General features: G+C 35.5%; 1 protein-coding gene across 7 annotated transcripts in view; it reads left to right on the forward strand.

Annotated features, from left to right (window-relative positions):
- Positions 1 to 1,584: 1,584 nt before the first annotated feature.
- The window catches only part of CWC22 (CWC22 spliceosome associated protein homolog), a gene marked incomplete at both ends in the record, with an annotated part of 46,735 nt that continues 27,789 nt past the window's right edge, over positions 1,585 to 20,530 (forward strand). For 3 of the 7 annotated variants that reach the window (XM_080690103.1, XM_080690107.1, XM_080690108.1), the window contains 7 exons: positions 1,585 to 1,611; positions 6,106 to 6,173; positions 7,253 to 7,363; positions 8,765 to 9,013; positions 11,202 to 11,330; positions 14,990 to 15,158; positions 15,874 to 15,927. In XM_080690103.1, coding sequence (XP_080546229.1) covers positions 1,585 to 1,611; positions 6,106 to 6,173; positions 7,253 to 7,363; positions 8,765 to 9,013; positions 11,202 to 11,330; positions 14,990 to 15,158; positions 15,874 to 15,927 — 807 coding nt within the window. The remainder of the gene's footprint in view (positions 1,612 to 6,105; positions 6,174 to 7,252; positions 7,364 to 8,764; positions 9,014 to 11,201; positions 11,331 to 14,989; positions 15,159 to 15,873; positions 15,928 to 20,530) is intronic. The other 4 variants (XM_080690104.1, XM_080690109.1, XM_080690105.1 and 1 more) reach the window with 3 other exon arrangements.

Here is a 20,530-nt window from a genome sequence, read left to right on the forward strand (position 1 = left end):
ATTGTTTTTGTGTTATAGAGACTTTGGATTTTGTTACATTCTGAATGGTGGTTTTTGGGCAATTAGTTCAACTAAAATGGCAAATCTGGTCTTTTGAGCCTGCAGTTCAAACCTTAGTTCAGCAGGAATCTATCTTGGTTCAGGAATAGTTCAAGATTAGGGGAGAGTTTATGCCTAGCATGTGGAGTTTCCACTGTTCTCTGTTCTCTCTCCTCACTTTCTAACAGCTGTCTCAACTCTGTCCTTTTGTCGTGCGCCCCCCCCACCCCGTGGTACTGGGGATTGAACCCAGGGGCATTCTACCTCTGTATTATTACACTCCTAGCCCTATTTTTCATTTTTTATTTTTTGAAACGGTCTCACTAAGTTGCAGAGGGCCTCACTAAAGTAGTTGAGGCTGGCCGAGAACCTGGGACCCTCCTGTCTCAGCCTCCTAAGTACTGGAATTACAAGCCTGAGCCACCTTTTGTTCTTCAAATCAGAATGTAGTTTTTCTATCAGAATTTTAGCTGCCATGCATGGTGTGACCTGTAACTTGCCCTCAGGCATAAAGCCATAAAGGGAGTAATTCACTCCTTTCTTCTGGACATCTACTTCTCTCTAGAATCAGGGTCTTGTTTATTCTCTGATGCCTCCAGATTGGGTATGCAATTCCAATAAAGTGCTTGAATGGCAGTTCTATGTGAATATAATTATTAATTCAGGATTTTTCAGGAATTGCTAAAATATATTTAAAAGACATTTTAGCATTTGACAATGATGAGTACGTTTTTTTCTTAGCTTATTTTTTTTTAAAGGGGTTCTTTTCTTTGTCTTTTTTGGAACCGGGTATCGAGCCCAGAGCTCCACACCTGCAGAGGTCACTGAGCTATATCCCGGCTCCATGAGTAAGTTTTTTTCAGAGCCAAATATTTAATTTTCAAATGTGCATATTTATATGAAGTCTTATGCCTTTAATAGATCACACAAGGCATAAGTATTTAGTTCAGGACCTTATATTTCCATGTGGAGTATATTTATTTCTAAATGATTGTTACTGCGTAAGCATTGGCTATTTCATTCTTAGTTTATATAGAAACACTGGAAATTTTACACTCAAGTTTAAATTGAGTACCTTTTATATGATTGTTTTCTTAGCTCATTTTTCATAATGCTGTAGTTCTTTCATGGTTTATGTATAGGTCTTTCTCACTAAGCACATTTTCAACACATAAGACATCTATTTTTAAATTAACTTGTTCCTCTTAGTCATTAGACTAAAGCCTTTGCTTTCTTGCTTGTGGTGTCTTTATTAAAATGTGTTTGGCATACATTGTTTTGTGGAGCTATTTTAGGATTTTTAATTTTTAATTTAATTATTTGACTAAGAAGAATAAGGTGGTCAAAAATCCATTAAGTGAAAAAATGCATTATTATTTCACACATCTTATGAGTGTTAACAAAGTTTTCTTTGTTGTATTTTATAGGTGATGTTTGTGGACAGAAAAAGTAAATCGTCGAGAAATTCAAGCCATTGTATATTTGTTAACTTGGATCAACCTAAGGAAGGAGTCTTTGATTTATCAGATCAGCTGGCAATATAAAATGAAAAGTAGCGTGGCACATATAAAAGTAAGTGTTTGAGACTTAAGGTAGAAGATATGAACTTATATTCAATTACCTATCTTTAAACAACAATGCATTTTTATATTTATGACTGTAGAGTAAGATTGTAGTGTGACATTACATAAATCTCTAATGCCTTACAATTTCAAAGGTAATATTCAGTTGAATAGGACTAATAGTGTGTGAAAGGGAAGTTGAGAGATGCTACAGAATGTGCGTTCTCATTCTGTCTCCCTCCTTCTCTCTCTCCCTCTCACACTCTCTCATTCTCTCTGAAATAACAAATGATGCAATAAATTTTACTGTCATTCTCCAGGAACATTTTTTCTGACTGAGTGACATTAAAGGCAAGTATCTCCTTCCTCCTTTCCACTGGTCTAGGTCCCTACACATCTGTCATCAATGTGAGATTCTTGCTACACATTTTATATACATAAATGGGCTCTTTATGCTGTACTTTAGCTATTTATTCAGCAAATACATACTGAATTCTCATTGTTGCCAGTGATTGTTCCAAGTACTCTGAGCAAAATGGTGAACAAAACAAATCCTTTTTCTTACTGAAGATAAATTATAAACTGGATACACATGTAAGTTAAGTAGGATGTTAGAGTGTTAAATGCTAGACTTGTGGGAGCAGATAAGTAGGGTAGGATAAGCACTGAGAGACTGCAGCTTATAGGGAGGTGCATGGTGCATGTAGACCCATTGAAAAGGACCCATTTGATCAGAGAATTATTGGAGTCAAGAGTTAACTATGCAGATATTTGGGGGATACGTTTGCCAGGAAGTTAAACAGCAAGTACAAAGGCATTCAGGTGTCGCTAGAAAGGTCAGAGCAGTAACAGGGATAGTAACTCCCATTTGCTTTTAAAACTGTTCTGCTTGTAAGTAATTTTGGCAGGAGAGCAAACTATTCAATTTCCTTTTCAGAGGCATGAATTTATAAGCCACTTGCCACACTTCTTAGGCATTGGTGTCAGTAAAGGGGAAGGTGTATTTTGTATTTAATTGTGATTAAATGTAGATACTTCTCTCATTGCCACTACTAGCTATGTACCCCTAAACTTCCTTCTTTAAAGAGAATCAGTAGACTGAGCTTGACAACAGGCAGTAGGGACGAGGGCTGGTATATGGAAAGTGTTTCTGCTCACCGTTGGGATTGTCAAGCACTATGGAAAGCAGAATGGAGGTTCCTCAAAAGACTTGGAATGAAACCACCACATGACCCAGCTGTATCACTCCGTGGTATCTTTCCAAACGAATTATTAAGTCACAGTATTATAATGATACCTGTGTTTATAGTAGCACAATTCACAATAGACATATTATGGAACCAATGTAGGTATCCATCAACAAATGAAAGGATAGCAAGATAATAGCAGATACACATAATGGGATTTTACTCAGCCATAAAGAACAAAATTATTTCATTTGCAGGAAAATGAATGAAACTGTAGAATATTGTGCTAAGTGAGATCAGTCAGTCTCAGGAAGTCAAGGGCCATATGTTTTCTCTCATGTAGAAGCTAGGGAGAAACAAAAAGGACTCAGTCAAATGTAAAGAGAGAACAATAGAAGGTTTGAATGGAGGTAGAGAAGGGAAAAAATGGCTGAGGAAGGGAAAATTCAAATAATGTTATGTTTGTCTAAAGGGTATCACTAAGGACCTTACCAGTGAGTACTGGGAGGAAGGAGGGGGGAAGGGTGGGATATGCAGGGATACACCAAGTGATGTGTGCATGTAAGAGTGGATCACTTCGAATCTCACTATGATACATAATTACAGTGCACCAAAAAAAGTGTATATAACAAAGTGCTTTCTGCTGCCATTTTTTCCATCCTCTTGGGTATGAGGAGACGCTCTCCAGCCTCCATTCTAGGTAGACATCAAGTCTCTACTTGCACATCTCCACTGGCATGGGGCTTACTGACTTCTAAGCTAACTCCACCTGTCAGTAGGTCCCTTCATATACTGTCCTGAAATAAGCCTCTTTGGAACTTACTGGTCTATTGTTCCCAAACAGTGAGTTTTTGAGGGCCCAGTAGGTGGCAGACTCTCTTAGGACCCAGAATAACAAGAAAAGGGAGACCTTGTGCAGAAATGCCTTTTGACTGAGTGTTTTTAGAGGAGAGCATTCTGACTTTTAGATGGATACGTTTTACACAAAGAGAAGCATTTAATCTTTTTCAGAAGCAACTTGTTGCTACCTCTTCAGTTGTTCCTCTTGTCATCCTGATGGATCTTCTACATCATCTCCCCCAGCCCAGGAGTGGGTGACTTTAGTCAGCATGACATTCACTCTTTGTGGCTTGTTCCCCCACTCCCGCACCCCCCTCCCCAGCAACTTCTGCTTAGTTACCTCCATCCTTTCTTTCCTTTAGCTACAACTGGTTCACTAGGTGGCGGAGGCCCCTTCTCACTTCAGGTCCAGCTCAGATCTTTTCCAGATTTTCTTGGGACTCACCTGTTAAGTTCATAAGGCTTTAGCTGAGGATCCTTTCTTTTTCTTTGAACCTCACTATAGCTTTCACAGCCAGCTAGAAACAAGCACTTCTCTTTCATTCCTTCTCTCTCTTTTGAAAACTTCTTCCCGAGCCTACTGGTCCTCATGGAGTCAGGCTCCTGTCCACTTGTCTCCTCACACTGCTCTCTCTACATTGTTAGAGACTGACTCCACAGTGTCACCATATTTGTTTTGTCTAATGAAAGATTTGGAGAATTTTAAAAGGTAATTTTGACTGTCATTTTTAACTATTGCACTGACTTGTAATCTAACTGATGTGCAGATTCTATAAGGAAGATAGGGAAATTCAGATTCTTAATATTTGAGTCACACCTCAAAATGATTTTTAACTTGGTGAAATCCTACTCATTTACCAAGGCTGAATTCAAGTCCCAATATCATTACTCCACCCTGAGTGCTATGTGCTCATGACTTATTCGACTATACCCTACCCCAGAGTTCCTGTTAACACACACACAGTGTATGTCAGTCACTCTGTACTTGATCATGTTAACAAATTCTTCTGATTCATGACTTCAGTCTCTTTAGTTTCTCCCTTTTGTTCACAACAGATATTGCAGAGATATGTTAAACATTATTAGCACAGAGTTGAGGCCTTCTCCCTTATGTAGTCAAAATAATTGCCTTGCCTTGTAAAAGAAAAAGTAGATATGAAGCTTCATTGTTCTCTCCCCCTTCCCCCGAACATATAATCTCTTTTACTGTGAAAATCTTTATAACCCTCTCCTACGAGATCATGTTTCTTGAGGGTCTTTCCTATCTTCTTTATCCTTTAGAATGTCTACATAGGAAAGACTGTGTTATAATAAATGATCAGTAAAAACTCTATTTTATGTTACAGTTGAGTTGAATGGGTTTCATGCTCTTTATTTGGCTTAGAGTTTTGGGTTTTGTCTTGTTTTGTGCTGCAGGTTGTATTCAGGGCCTCATGCAAGCTACACTTTCAGCTCCTGACTTGGGATCCTGATATAAAGTTTTATAGAAACCCCTATCATATATATTGTACAATTTACTTTACTTTGTCACTAGGGGAAATTTTAAATTTTTTTCTTATATATATTAGAAACCAAATGGTGGCATTTAGTATAAAATAAAAGCTAAACTATGGGTGCTTCAGATTATAAAGTTTAAATATATGCATATTGACCTATATATATTGGTTTAGTTAGTGTGCACTATTCAAAAATGCAATAGTTAATGAGATTGTTTGGGAGTTTGTTAAACTCAAACTACTGTTAAATTAGGTCGTCATAAAGTCATAAGAAATTGGAGCCTGTTTACATTTCTATTTAGAATATCAAACACTCAACATTTTTTAAAGCAAACATGAATTTTTGACATGAGCATAACCACAGATAGGAGTTTCATGGTGGAAAACTCCTAGCCTTGGTCTTTTTTTCACCAAGAGGAACTCTTTATAAAAATGCTATTTTACTATCCTGGCGTGGTGGCGCATGCTTGTAATCCTGGTATGTGGAAGGCTGAGACAGGAAGATTCAGGTTGACAGCAGGCCTCAGCTACTTAGGCCCTCTGCAACTTAGTGAGACTCTGTTTCAAAATAAAGAATGAAAAATCGGGTCAGGGTTGTAGCTCAAAGGTAGAATGCCCCTGGGTTCAATCCAATAAATAAATAAATAAATAAATAAATAAATAAATCAAATAAATAAATGCTGTTCTACAGATTTAAAACTTACCATATGGGAATAAAATACACACTAAATGTCATCCAAAATTTGAGAATCCTCTCCTACCTTGATTTTTTTTTAATTTAAAAATGTATTTAGTTCATAGTCAAATCTGCCACATATTTAACCAGAATGGATAAATTCTATAAATTTTTAAGTATCATGAATTATATGATTGAAAAAATGTTTTGAAATGATTTCTAAAGTACTTTCTGAGACATACTTCATTGCATATTTCTTGACATAAATACTTTTTAAAAAGTTCTCTCTTTTTTTCCTTTGAAAGCATTCTTCTGGTCATGACCGAAGGGAAAACTACAATTCGTATCAGAGGAGCTCTTCTCCAGAGGACAGGTAAATAGTTTATATGTTCTGAGTGTAGTTTATGTAATAATTTAGTGCTTGGATTTCTAACGATAAAGTGAACTTTGAAGTACTATTTTTGCTGTTACTATTTTCCTTTACATTTAATTAGTTTACAGAATATGTACATTATAGTATCTTTTAATTATGTTAGATCAATAATCTAAAAACATTAACATTAATATGCATCACGCCTTCATATTAGGACTACAGGTTTTTCAAATAATAAACTGTAACTATTAAAAATAGTTTCTGAAAGGAAAAGCACCCTTATTTCCTATGTACTTGATTCTTAATCAACTTGGCTAAATATTTCCCCAAACGTTGGCTTTGTAAACATCAAGATAATTGCCCTGGTTTATGACCACTAACTACCTTCCAGTTTCCTATACTTTAAAAATCAATACCTCTTTCTCTTTCTTTCCTTTTTTTCTCTTTTTCTCTGTCTTTTCTCCCTCTCTACAGACATACATAGTACATATCTTAATTATAGATGCATAGATGAAATATGGGTTATATTTATGCATTAACTTCTCTTAAAGTTCTAATTTTATTGACTTTTAAGATCCATGTAACAAGTCGAATTCATTCCATCCTTGGTTTGTTAATAATTTCAGTCTATTTTCACTGTTATCCAACAATTGCAGTTTCAAGAATAACAAACCTGCCAAATATAGTCCTTTGGAATATAGTTACTCCTTATGGAGACCAAACCAATGACATTGGTCTCATTTGTTCAATACTTTGATAAATGAGCCAGGTAAGCAAAAGGAATTGTTTATAGGATAGCCTTTTATATACCAGTTATATATGATTTCCACATACATTTCTCCCACTAAGGACAACATAAATCAGAATGAATATGGTTAAGTGAATTCTAGCTGTTTTGTTATGCACAAGGTGAAAGCTTTTGTATTCCTGATGAATGAATGGGTGTTAGTAAAATAAACTGTTCGTTAAAGCAGTTTGACAGGATGTACAATCATAGAGTTGCCTTAGCAACTCCAATAAGTATCTATAACACAGTTGTTTTCAACTTACAACTTTGGTTTTCTTGTTTTATGTATTAGATATGCAGAACATGAAAGGTCCCCCCGAGATAGAGATTATTTTGATTACAGCAGGTCAGACCACGAGCGTTCACGAAGAGGACATTCTTACAATGGCAGCACAGAATCACGGTTAGTATTGGGGATTTTTTTTTTGGGGGGTGGTACTGGGATTCTTGGGAGCCCTTCTACTTCCGGGCTACACTCCCAGACCTATTTTTACTTTTTTTTTTTTTAATTTGGAAACAGGGTCTCCTAAGCCAGCGCATGTGGCTGGCTTCAAACCTGCGCGATCCTCCTGTCTCTGCCTCCCAAGCGTGGGGATTACAAGCGTGCGCCACCACGCCCAGCTAGGTGATTACTTTTCTTGCTTAATGTAAATTGACTTATTTTGAAAACAAATTATCTCAAATGTACCCTTTAGTTGTCACAAAAATCTGTGCAGTTTTCTGGTAATACAGTGATAGAAAACTTTTTTACTGTATTAATGTAACTCATTGTAAAAAGCAGGAACAGAATGATCTGAATTTCTAAGACCATGTGTATATGTGTGTGTACTCCGGTCTTGATACACTGTAAATATATATTCTCTCTCTCTCTCTCTCTCTCTCTCTCTCTCTCTATATATATATATATATATATATATATATTTTAGTATAAGTCTTAGACCAGTATTATTTAGACTATTTTTCTGAGACCATATATACATATATATATGGACAGACTCTTCTCTGGGGAAAGCTATCAGTAAGTCAGATCTCTCTTGTTCTTGATGGTTTCAGAGAATAGTAGTCTAGTTTTTAAAAATGTTAGCTTAAGAAAGGATTATCACCTATATAAAGGGAAGAGCAGTTGTGACTGGAAACATTCTTTTTCACATTGTCTCAACTAGGAACTTCTGAGATTTCTAATAAAAACATTAATTTTATTTAGAAATCATTTCAGATATATTATTTTCTAATAGTCTTAAACCTAAATATGCCAATACTGGAAATAAAGCCTGGTTTCTCCTTGATTGCAATTTATCATATATACCACAGGCCAGTTTGTCTTCAAAAACACTATTTTCAAGTCACTTTCCCACCCAGAAACTTTTAATGATTCCTCATCATCTCTAAGATAAAAATGTAAAAGTCCTGGTTATTTTTAAGATTTCAAAATCTGACTCAAATTCATCCTTTCAACTACTGTCATATATGATTATTTATTGTTTCATAATTGTTCGAGTCGCTCTGGTCTTGATACCTCTGCTCAGTTTTTCAGTTGTTATTTCTTCTTCTATTAGTTGCAGATTACCATACTCCCTCTCCCCTCCTCCTTCCCTGCTTGTTCCCAGTCTAAATCCTCTAAAGTCTTCAAGCCCTAGTTGAAGTCCATTTTTCTCTGTGAAGTACTACCTCATCATCCTAAAACTTTTCCTGTTCTGAATTTGTGGAGCCCACTTACAGTCTCATTCATTTACTATGTAGTTCATTGTAAGAATATATTCTCTAGTGTCTTCTTTTAAAAAAAATAATAATAATAATTTTATAGAAGCAGAGACCGAGAAAAACGCCGAGAAAGAGAAAAAGATAGAGATATGGATCGGAAAAGGTCCCGGAAGTCCCCATCTCCTGGGAGAAGAAGCCCAGAACCTTCAGTAACCCACAGTTCTGCTCAGGATGAACCTACTGCGAAGAAAAAGAAAGATGAGCTGGATCCTCTCCTTACTCGCACTGGGGGAGCATATATTCCTCCTGCAAAACTCAGGATGATGCAAGAACAGATTACAGATAAAAACAGGCATGTTGATATATGAAATCTAAATCTATAAGGGTAATATCCTCATTGAAAAATTAATCGATTATGGATTAATTAACAATGGCTGTTGAAACTATATATTAGTTTGCAATGATACAGACCTCAAATTAGAGTCCCCTTTTCTTTACTCTGTAAATTCCACCAGGGTGCTATATACTACTTGCCCCGACATTTGTTAAAGTTTGAGGAAAAGAGTACTTATCTTTTACGTATTTTTAAACTATCGGTAGTGTGTGTTTTGTAGATATTCAAGAGTACTAATTGCATTTTAGATCTAGAATGGATCTTTCCAGTGGTAGTAAAGCTGGAGTCAGCAAACTTTCTGTAAAAGGCTAGATAGTAAATATTTTAGGCTGTGGGTCATTCTGTCTCTGTTGCAGCTACTTAACTTACAGTATGAAAACAGTCATATGTAACATGGTAAATAAATGAGCATGGCTGTGTTCTGGGTAAGCTTTATTTACCAAAAGAGGTGGCGGACTGCCTTTGGCTTATGAGTATGGGTTGCCAAACCCTGTATTAATCTATAAAGATGGCAGTTTTCTCTTTCCTCCTTTTATTTAGACTGTAATACTTTAGATTATGTTTTTGCTACTATAAGGCAAAAAATAGAATTGATATGTGAACATTGTACTGAAAAAAAACACTTTCCTTTTTCAAAGTAATTGGGATGATGAGAAGCTATTTAGGAAAGTACAGCTAAATTTTCAGTCTTTTCTCTCCAATGGAAAGAAATAACTAGAAAAGTATAGGCCCAGATTGAAATGGTGACTCAATTGCTATGTAGTTAGTCAAAAGATTAGGATAGAAGATAACTGCATTTTAAGAAAAACAGATTCAGGGTGAGCCAGGGACTATTCTTCATCTTTTCATAAGAAGTTTTTTTTTTCCTTCCTTGTGGTACTGGAGATGGAACCCAGGGGCATTCTATCTCCAAACTATACCCTCAGCCCTATTTCTTATTTTTTATTCTTTATTTTGAAACAGGGTCTCACTGAATTGCAAAGGACCTCACTAAAGTAGCTGAAGCTAACAGTAAACCAAGATCCTCCAGTCTCAGCCTCCGGAATGCTGGGATTCCATGTGTGCCCTACCATGCCTGGCTTCATATGAATTTTAATGGCAACTTATAAAACACTTAGAGCTGCATATAAATGATATCTAAATTGTTTTAAGAATTAGTGTAAAATAGAAATGTCATAAAAAATAGATCATGATGATTTGAAATAAATTAAACCCCTTAAGAACTAGAAAGGAGTATTGGGTGACATTAAATTCAAACTAATAAGTAAGTTTTTCTTTATGTGTCATATTGTAGGCTTGGTAGTAACATTTGGAGTGTTGTATGAAGAAGGCATTTGGAGATGGCTTCTGATAGTGGGAACTTAATGGCCCTCTAGACATTCTGTTCTTGAGAAGGCAGAAGTTGCAGCTTTAGTGAGAAGTATTCAATTTCCTCAAATCCAGCGCAAAACACTAATTGTAAAAGACTAAAAATATTGCTCTTATTACAAGTTTGCTTTCTTATAAGTAGGCAGGGAAGAATCAGCAATCTATGCAACTTTAACAAGATTCCTGGGAGATAATTTTATATATAGTTGAAGTCTACTTATAGGCTAAAAAAGGGTAGAAGGAAAAATAGATACTGTAAGAGGAATCTGTAGACTTTGAGTAGATACTTTATTTTTTACTTTTTATTTTTATTTTTTGTGGTACTAGGGATTGAACTTAGGGGCATTCTACCTCCAAGCTATACCCTCAGCCCTCTTTCTTTTGAAAGTCTTCCTAGGTTGTTGAAAAGTCTCACTATGTTGCTGAGACTGTCCTTGAACCTGCAGTCCTCCTTTCTCACCCTACCACTAGAATTACAGGCATGGGCCGCTGTATCGGCTTTGAGTAGATACTTAATTTGGTGAAATGAAAGCTTCCTAGTTAGAAAGTATAATTACACTTGATGTAGTCTTCTGATCAATAGAAGAGGTGATGATTATATCAGCAATATCTTATTGATTGTGCTAGTTTTCTAGCCCCCATGTCTTATTCTCTAGAGATAGTCACTTCATGAAAATAATGTTAAAATAAAGGAATGCTAAGTAGTTTGTATGTTCTTATGTAGCTTCTTGTTACATGATTGTTAACAGTGTTTAATTTTTATTAAAATCCTTTTTAGTTTAGCATACCAGAGGATGAGCTGGGAGGCCCTAAAGAAGTCAATCAATGGTCTTATCAACAAAGTCAATATTTCCAATATAAGCATCATAATTCAAGAGCTTCTTCAAGAAAATATAGTTAGAGGAAGGTAAGGATTAGCTCTTTAATTTGTAATGTAGTAAATTTTCAAAGGAACATAGTGTCTACATGAACAATAATTGTTGATTTAATATGCTACCTCATTTTAAAGTTAATTGAAAATATGTATGTAAAAGGCAGTTCTTATAAAAATTTAGGATACTAAGAAATAACTTCACAGTAAGTACAAGTTATTTCTGGAGTTTTTATGGAGTTTTTGTGTTTTAAGAAGTCTTGATAACACATAATGATTTTTACACAAATATTTGTACTGAACACCTCCAGAAATTTAAATCCATGAAAAATAATAAATACTTAATATACTACCCCAAACCAATTTAATTAAATTTATTTTTCATTAATTGGCAGCTAAAATTTTTTTATCTTTTGTCATGAACAACATGGTGTATACATTTATGAACTGGTTAAATCAGCTTATTTAACATGTATTACTTCACATAGTTACCTTTTTTGGGTTGAGAACACTTAAAACTACTCTTAGAAATTTCAAGTTAAAATATTTTGCTATTAACTATAGTCACCAAAATATGCAATAGATATCATGAACTTCTTACTAGCTAAGGAAATTTTATGTTCATTGACTAACATCTCTTTAATCCTCCTGTCTTCAGTCTCTGGTAACCACTGTTTTGTTCTTTTTTTTCTATAAATTCGGCTTTTTTAGATTCCACATGTAATACAGATTATATTTGTCTCTTTCTGTTTTCTCTTAGCATAATGTCCTCCATATTGTCAGAAAACAGAATTTCCTTCTTTCTTAAAGCCAAATAGCAAAGTGTGTGTGTGTGTGTGTGTGTGTGTGTGTGTGTGTGTATGTGTAACAGAATTTCCTTCTTTCTTAAAGCCAAATAGCAAAGTGTGTGTGTGTGTGTGTGTGTGTGTGTGTGGTGTGTGTGTGTGTGTGGTGTGTGTGTGTGTGTGGTGTGTGTGTGTGTGTGTGTGTGTGTGTTCTGTTCTGTCTTGGCTATTTTGAATAATGCTGCAATAAATGTGAGAGTACAGATACATCTTCAACATCATGTTTTCATATCCTTTGAATATGTATACCCCAATGGGATCACTAAATCATTTGGTAGTTCTGTTTTTAACTTTTGGGGAGAACCTCCATTCTGTTTTCCATACTGGCTATACTAATTTACATTTGTATTAACAATATACAAGTGTTCCCTCTTCTCCACGTTCTTGGCAGCACTTTTTGTCTGTGTGTGTGTGTGTGTGTGTGTGTGTGTGTGTGTGTGTGTGTGTTGTTCTGGGAATGGAACCCAGGGGCATTCGACCTCCGAAATACACCCCCTGCCCTATTTTTTTACTCTTTATTTTTGGAAACAGGGTCTCACTAAGTTGCGGAGGGTTTCACTAAGTAGCTGAGGCTGTCCAAGAACTGTGGTTCTCCAGTCTCAGCCTCCCAGCCTCTCGAATGCTGGGATTGCAAGCGTGTGCTACCACGCCCAACTACTTTTTGTCTTCTTTATAATAACCATTCTAACAAGTCTGATATCTCATTGTGTCCTTAATTTGTATTTTCTTGATAGTTGATCCTGAACATTTTTCATATAACTATTGGCTATTTGTATGTCTTCTCTTGAGTATCTTTTCGGGTCTTTTGCCTATTTTTTAAGTGAGTTATGTTTTCTTAGTATTGACTTGATTTTCATATATATTTTGGATATAAGCCACTTATCAGATATATTGCTTGCAGATATTTTCTCCCATTCCGTAGGTTGTTTCTTGACTCTGTTGTTTCCTTGGTTGTGCAGGAGCTTGTTAGATTGAGACAGTTTTATTTGAATATTTTTGCTTTTGTTGCCTGTGCACTGGGGATTATGTTAAAAAATCTTCTAAGCCAACATCCTAAAGTTTTCACCCTGGGAATATTAGTTTCTGGGCATATATTTAAGTCTTTACTCCATTTCAAGTAAATTTTTTTATATGGCTTGAGATTTAGGTCTGGTTTTCCTGTTCCACATTTGAAAATCTGGTTTTGTGGACATCATTTATTGAAGAGACTCTCATTTCCCTGTTGTGTGATTTTGCACCTTTGTCAAAAATCTGTTGATTATAAATCTATGGTTTAATCTGGGCGCAGTATTTGTTTTTTTTGTCTGTCTCTGTGTCTGTTTGTATGCCAGTGTTGTGCTCTTTTGATTATCATAGCTCTGTAGCAGATTTTAAAATCAGGCAATGATGCCTCTGGCCTTGTTCTTTTGCTACAGATCCCTTTATTTGGTTTTTATCCCACTTGAACGTTACTGAATTCATTTTTCAGCTCTAAAAGGTTTTTGGGTGAGGTCTTAGAGTTTTCTATATATAAGATCATATTATCTCTATAACCAGAGACACTGTAACTTCTTACTCTCAGATCTGGATGCCTTTTATTTGTTTCTCTTGCCTAATTACTCTAAGACTTGTAGTACTATATTGAATAAAAGTCAGTATGTATCCTTGTCTTGTTCCTGATTTTAGAAGAAATGCTTTCAGGTTTTCACCATTGACTATAATGTTATAGACTTGTCATTAGGCCCTTTATTCTAATAAATTTAATTTCTAATGAAAGCAAGGTGTGAATGAGAGAGTAATAGGAAAGATGAGCAATAAATTTTAGGAGAGCAGAAGGGAATCACTTACCATTTTTTATTTAGTTTTAATTAGTTGGTGATTTTTAAGTTCCAGGAAATGGAAATAAATGCCTTATCTCTGTTTATTATTTTAAAATCTGAGGGCTCTTTTCTCATGTCATTTCACATTATTTTCATTCACATAAAAATGATATAAATTAAGTGCCGCATTATGTGGGGTACAGGAATTGTCCTCAAAGATAGGCAGAGCTTTTTCCATCTTAGAATGTAAACAGTCTTGAAGAAATTATGTAGATTGCTTAAGGTTTTATAGTTTATAATCTGGTTTTTATTTTCTAGTTTAATGATTCAGTTGTGATATCAAAGCCTGAAAACTATTAAGATATTTCTTGCCTAACTTTTGCCAATCCCATAATTACTTGTCATTGTATTAGTAAAAATAACTTTGATTAGCCCACTTTGCATCTTTTCTTCCCCATCAAATACACATAAAATAAGGTCTTTTCAAAGTGAGTAAAAGTATATACCTTACCTTTTCCTGTCACTGTTTTAGAATTAACCTTGCAATGCTTTTATTGTGTATTTATGTTTCTTAGCAGTATTCTAAATCTTCATTTTTATTCCACTAAAACTAGAATTAAAGAACCCAAATTTGTTTTTATCACAGAACTTATATATATATATATAAATTATATATATATTATATATATGATGGACTCAGTGAAAATGTATAAATTATCTTCATATTTTTTAAATTGATAAGCATTTTTATGCATTTTAAAATCCTTAGATTCAAGATTATATATAACAAGTTCAGGAAAAGAAGAATTAGAGAAAGTTTTGAAAATAATTGCTGTAGATATCTCATTTTGTTTTACAAAAATGCAAATTCAAGTTTTGATTTCTCAAAAGCATTTTTTACTTACAATAAGACAAACTTCCTAGGTAAAGTGGTGAAAAATTAGTTCTGATTTAGCTTTTATGATTCTTTACAAAGGAATAACATTACTGGATTTTAAATATTTACTCTTTTAATTATTTTTTACCTCACTTTTAATTCTCTTTTAAACAGAGGGCTGCTGTCCAGATCTGTGTTACAAGCGCAGAGTGCTTCCCCAATCTTCACCCATGTTTATGCAGCGTTGGTGGCCATCATCAACTCAAAATTTCCACAAATTGGAGAATTAATCCTCAAAAGGTTAATTCTTAATTTTCGAAAAGGTTATCGAAGAAATGATAAGGTATGTGAATGAACTGTCATGTAGAGATAGACAGACCAATAAACCAATATCAATAAAAGTGAGCACTGCTGATTTCTATATAACAGTACTTTTTTTTTTTTTTTTTTTCCGGGTCTGGGGATGGAACCCCGGGGCATTTGACCTCCAAGCTACACTCCCTGCCCTAGTTTTTTTTTTTTTTTTTTTTAATTTGAAACAGGGTCTCACTAAGTTGCGGAGGGCCACACTAAGTAGCTAAGGCTGTCGGCGAACCACGATCCTCTCCGCCTCCCGAATGCTGGGCTTACAAGCGTGCGCCACCACGCCTGGCTTTATAGCAGCACTTTTTAAAAACTGTACTTCATAGCCCGGCGTGGTGGCGCACGCTTGTAAGCCCAGCATTCGGGAGGCGATGACCAACGGATCGGTGTGCTTAGAGGTACGATGCCTCTGGGTTCCATCCCCAGTACTACAAAACAAAAAACAAAAAAACTAATTAAAGAGATTTGTTTTTGTTTGGTTAAATATCCCCTGTCCAATAATGATGAGTCACAAAAATGATGACTATAACTGGACGCTTATAATTATCCAGTACTTGCAAAATTTCATCACATTATTTTGATATAAAACTTATATGTTACATATTTTAGGAGTGTTGGTAGGCTGTAGATTCTATACTTAAATAAAAATTGATTTTACTTTTTAGATTAACTTTGTTTCTACTTTCACTTCTCAGCAACTTTGTCTGACTGCTTCAAAATTTGTGGCCCATCTTATTAACCAAAATGTGGTAAGTAACTATCTTTAACACTTAGCTGTGTTAAGTAACATTACACCATGTGCTTGGTGGAAATTCTGTAATGCATCACTATTTTTGGTTTGATTTATAATAACAGAAAATATCTTGGATATTTTAGTTTTAAAGTTATAATAAATGTATCTGATATTCCTTAATCTATAGAGAAATCAATACTTTTAGCTATTTTGTCAAATAGATCTAAATACTGTATAGTTACTTGACTACAAATTATTTCTTCAAAGAATGTAATTTAATCTTTTTTAAAACAGTTGGTAACAACTACACTCCTTTCTTTTACCTGGTGTTCATGGGAACCTAATAAAAATTATTCCCTGCAAAATATAGATATTTATAAAATATGGTTAGTATAGCAGATTAAATAATTCTAAATGGAAATTGTTTTATCACTTTGTCGTTTAATTTTTAGTATTTTATTTTAATTTCATCCATTATTTGATGGTTTTGACTTAGCTTCTGTTAAACCCGGACACTAGTAAAATTGTTCTTGTTCATATGCAAAGGTTTCCCTCAGGTATAATCATTTTTAATATAGCATCTGCATATCAGAGGAAGAATTTTGAAGTGACACTATTTTCTTTTTCCTTTTTCATTCTTATTTAAAAATTGTTCTATTAAAAGATATTAATTGTGCAAATTAGTGAGTTCCACTAAGACATTTCCTTATATGAGTAGCATGTATTGATCATGTCCATCCTTCTTTCTTCTGCCCTTTCCTCCTCTTCTTCCTCCCTTCCCCCTTCCCCATCACAAATAGTCCCTCTTCTACTTTCAGGTCATCTTTTTTTTATTTCTTATTTTATTTGGTTATTTTTTGGTTTCCACTAGGAGAAAAAGCATGCAGTATTTGTTTTTATGTGTCTAGCTTATTTCCCTTAACACGATGTTCTCCATTTCCAATTATTTTTTTATAAGTGATTTCAGTCTTCTTTATGGCTAAATAATACTCCTCTGTGTATATATACCATATCTTTTTTATCCAGTCATCTGTTTATGGCACCTAGACTGATTCCATATGTTGGCTATTGTGAATCATGCCCATGCTTAATTTTATTTCTTTAACATATTTTAATTCTGGTGTGTGTGTGTGTGTGTGTGTGTGTGTGTGTGTGTGTTACTGGGAATGGAATCCAGGGGCATTCTACCTCCATGCTACACCCCCCAGCCCTATATTTTATTCTTTATTTTGAAACAGGGTCTCACTGAGTTGCAAAGGGCCTCACTAAGTATTAGCTGAGGCTGTCTTCTTACCAGAGAATATTTTTTTTCTATTTTTTTAGGTGAAACTATCATATATTTATATTTATTTTTCAGAAAAAAATCTATCCTAATATGGAATATGGATTCTAGATATCCAAAACGATCTTGAAAAAGAACAAAGCTAGAAGATATTTTCTGATTTCAAACCATATAAAGCTACAATAATTGAAACAGTGTAGTACTGTTCTAAAGGCAGATATATAAACCATTGGAGTTAAATACAAGCCTAGAGCTAAATTCTTCCCTATATTATCAAGTTATTTTTGACAAGGTTTCCACGAACATTTAGTGGTGGAAATAATAATCTTTTAGCTAAATATTGTTGAAAAATAATAATTACATGGAAAAGAATAAAATTGGACCCTTACCTAATCCCATATACAAGTATTAACTCAAAATAGATAAAAGACCTAAATATAAATCTTAAGACTATAAACTTTTAGAAGAAAATCTGGGTCATAAAACCTCACAACATTAAAATTGGCAGTGATTTCTTGGATATGATTTTAATGGCACAGGCAACAGAAGAGTATACAAACTCCCTAAATAATAAAAAAAATATTGTATATCCAAAGACAATGTAAACAGAGTTAAAAGTTACTAATAGAATTGGATAAAATATTTCCAAATGCTATATCTGAAGGTATATTAATATTCCAACTAGACATCCTAAAAATTAACATCAATAAAGGCAAACAATACCATTTAGAGATAGGTAAAAGACTAACATAAATAATGAATCTCCACAGATAACCAATCTTAGTTGTTTGTTGGATGGAAAATCTTGTTTCTCTGGTTCTGGTGTGTGTTACCTATTTCTTCTTTGTAGTTAATCTCTTTGAGTATTTTCTCTAGCGCTGGTTTTGAAGACATAAATTCCTTCAGTTTCTGTTTGTCATGGAAGCTTCTTATTTCTCCATCTAATTTGATAGAAAGTTTTGCTGGGTAGAAAATTTTTGGCTGGAAGTTGTTTTCTTTCAGAGTTTGGAATATGTTACTCCAAGCCCTTCTGGCTCTCATGACTTGCTTTGGGAAGTCTGGAGTGATTCTAATTGGTTTGCCTCTGAATGTCACTTGGCCCTTTGTTTTTGTTGCCTTTAAGATTCTCTGCTTGGCTTCCACATTGGTCATTTTGACAATTATGTGGTGTGGGGATCCTCTTCTCCGATCCTGTCTAAAGGGAGTTCTATACGTTTCCTGGACCTGTGTATCGACCTCTTGCTCTATGTCTGGAAAATTTTCTGCTATTACTTCCTTGAAGAGATTGTTGATCCCTTTGGTTTCACTTTCTTTTCCCTCCTCGATTCCAATTATTCTTAGGTTAGCTCTCTTAAAATGGGCCCATATTTCTTCAATATCAGATTCCTGCTGTCGGATATTTTTTCCTAGATTAGAAACTATGTGTTCATTTTTGGAATGATCATCTTCTAAGAGCGAGATTCTGTTCTCCATGTGGTCTAATCGGTTGTTTGTGCTTTGAATTGAGGCCTTTACTTCATGAATTGCATCCTTTATCTCTTTTTGGCTCTCTCTGAGTTCTTTTCGAAGCACCTCTATTATTTCTACAGTTATTTTCCTGATTTGCTCTTCTAGAAATCTCTGAATTTCTGTTTTATCGGGTTCTGATGTTGTGGGGTTGTGGGCAGTCATTGCTCCAGTGTTATTCCTCTTTCCCATGATTTCGGAAGTTTGTGCCTTCTCTGGGTTCTTTCCTTGGGTCACTATGACTTCACTTAAGGTGCTCTGGATCTCGAGTCTGTAGTATCTCAGACCCCACTACTCCTTTACTGGGTTGTAGCACAGAGTCTCCGACCCAGGGAGTCGATAGAGGCTGCTTTAAACTCTGGGGGGTGCCAGGTTGCAAGTTCTCCTATGGTGTGATATCTCTGCCACCGCCCCTCCCCCACTGGGTCAAGTCCCAGGGAGTACAGTACTGGGATTTCTCCTCTGTGGCCCGCAATTTGACTCACTGTTCTTGAGTTCGCAGATGTAGCTGTACTGGACTCGGTGAATTTGCTGCTGCTGCCGCCGGTGGCGATATGGCGCCGATGCTACGCCCTCGGCCATGAGGCTGGCTTATTTCTTCTTGGTTTTGAATTCTACTCTGAGTCCCTGCAGCGTGTGCTGAGCTCAGCCACTGGGAGCTTTAGATGTTCCCTGCGCTGAAAAATCCCACCTGGCTGTTCCACAGCAGTTTCTCCTTGGCTTGCTGTAGCCGTCCGGTGAACTCGTCGCTGCCGCCAGCAATATGGCGCTGCTGCCGCGTCCTCGGGCGTGAGGCCGGTGTATCTCCTCTGTGGCTCTGAGCTCAGTTCTTAGTCCATTTTCTCTCTGGAGCCTGGTGATTTTTTGTTTCACTGGTGATGGTGTTTTCTGGCTATGAAAGGCGCTGATTTTGTGGTAATGGAGATTGGTTGTTAACAGGGCTCTTAAGCCCCGCTTTTCTCGGTCCGTAAAATGTTTTCTTGTTAATGATGTCAGACTGTTTGACACTCCATCTAATATCCAAATATAACAGGATGTATTTTGTTGTACAATGTGAAGAGTATATATTCTCCCAGGTTGAGATTTGGATCTTCCCTCCCCATATCAAACAAGTGTGACTTATGAAGGCATATGAATGATATTTTGGTCATTGTTCCTAGTTCATTTTCTTCTCATGGCAAAGCTTTCTCAGTAGAACTTTTTTCTACCCTACTAGGTGTTATTTACAAATATGGATTTTTTAATATATGCCAAGTTAGTAGTTTCGTTTAACTTGAAAAAAAGAAGCCGGGCATGGTGGTGCATGGATCGTGGTTCACGCACAGCCTCAGCTATTTAGTGAGGCCCTTTGCAACTCAGTGAGACCCTGTTTTAAAATAAAGAATAAAAAATAGGGCTGGGCGTGTAGCTTGGAGGTAGAATGCCCCTGGACTTCATCCACAGTTACCGCAACAACAACAAAAAAAAGGACTATTTGCTTTTAACAGAGTTGCTTATGGAATGAATTGAGAAATGGGTATAAAGAGTTGTGGTCCTTCAGAAAGGTATTATAAAAAGTATTATAGGCATGTGTAATGGCACATGCCTGTAATGCCAGTACTGGAGAGGCTAAGGCAGGAGAATCTTAGGTTAGCCTTAGCAATATAGCAAGGGCCTTGCCAACTTAGCTGCACCTTAATAAAAGTAAATAAAATAGAGCTGAAAGTGTGACTCAGAGGTAGGATGTTCCTGAGTTCAATCCCCAATAACTAACACACACACACACACACACACACACACACACACACACACACACAATGTATTATGTCACTATTCTGTATATAGTGATTGT

Source organism: Muscardinus avellanarius (genome assembly GCF_963383645.1).
Source record: "Muscardinus avellanarius genome assembly, chromosome: 2".
NCBI lineage: Eukaryota > Metazoa > Chordata > Mammalia > Rodentia > Gliridae > Muscardinus > Muscardinus avellanarius.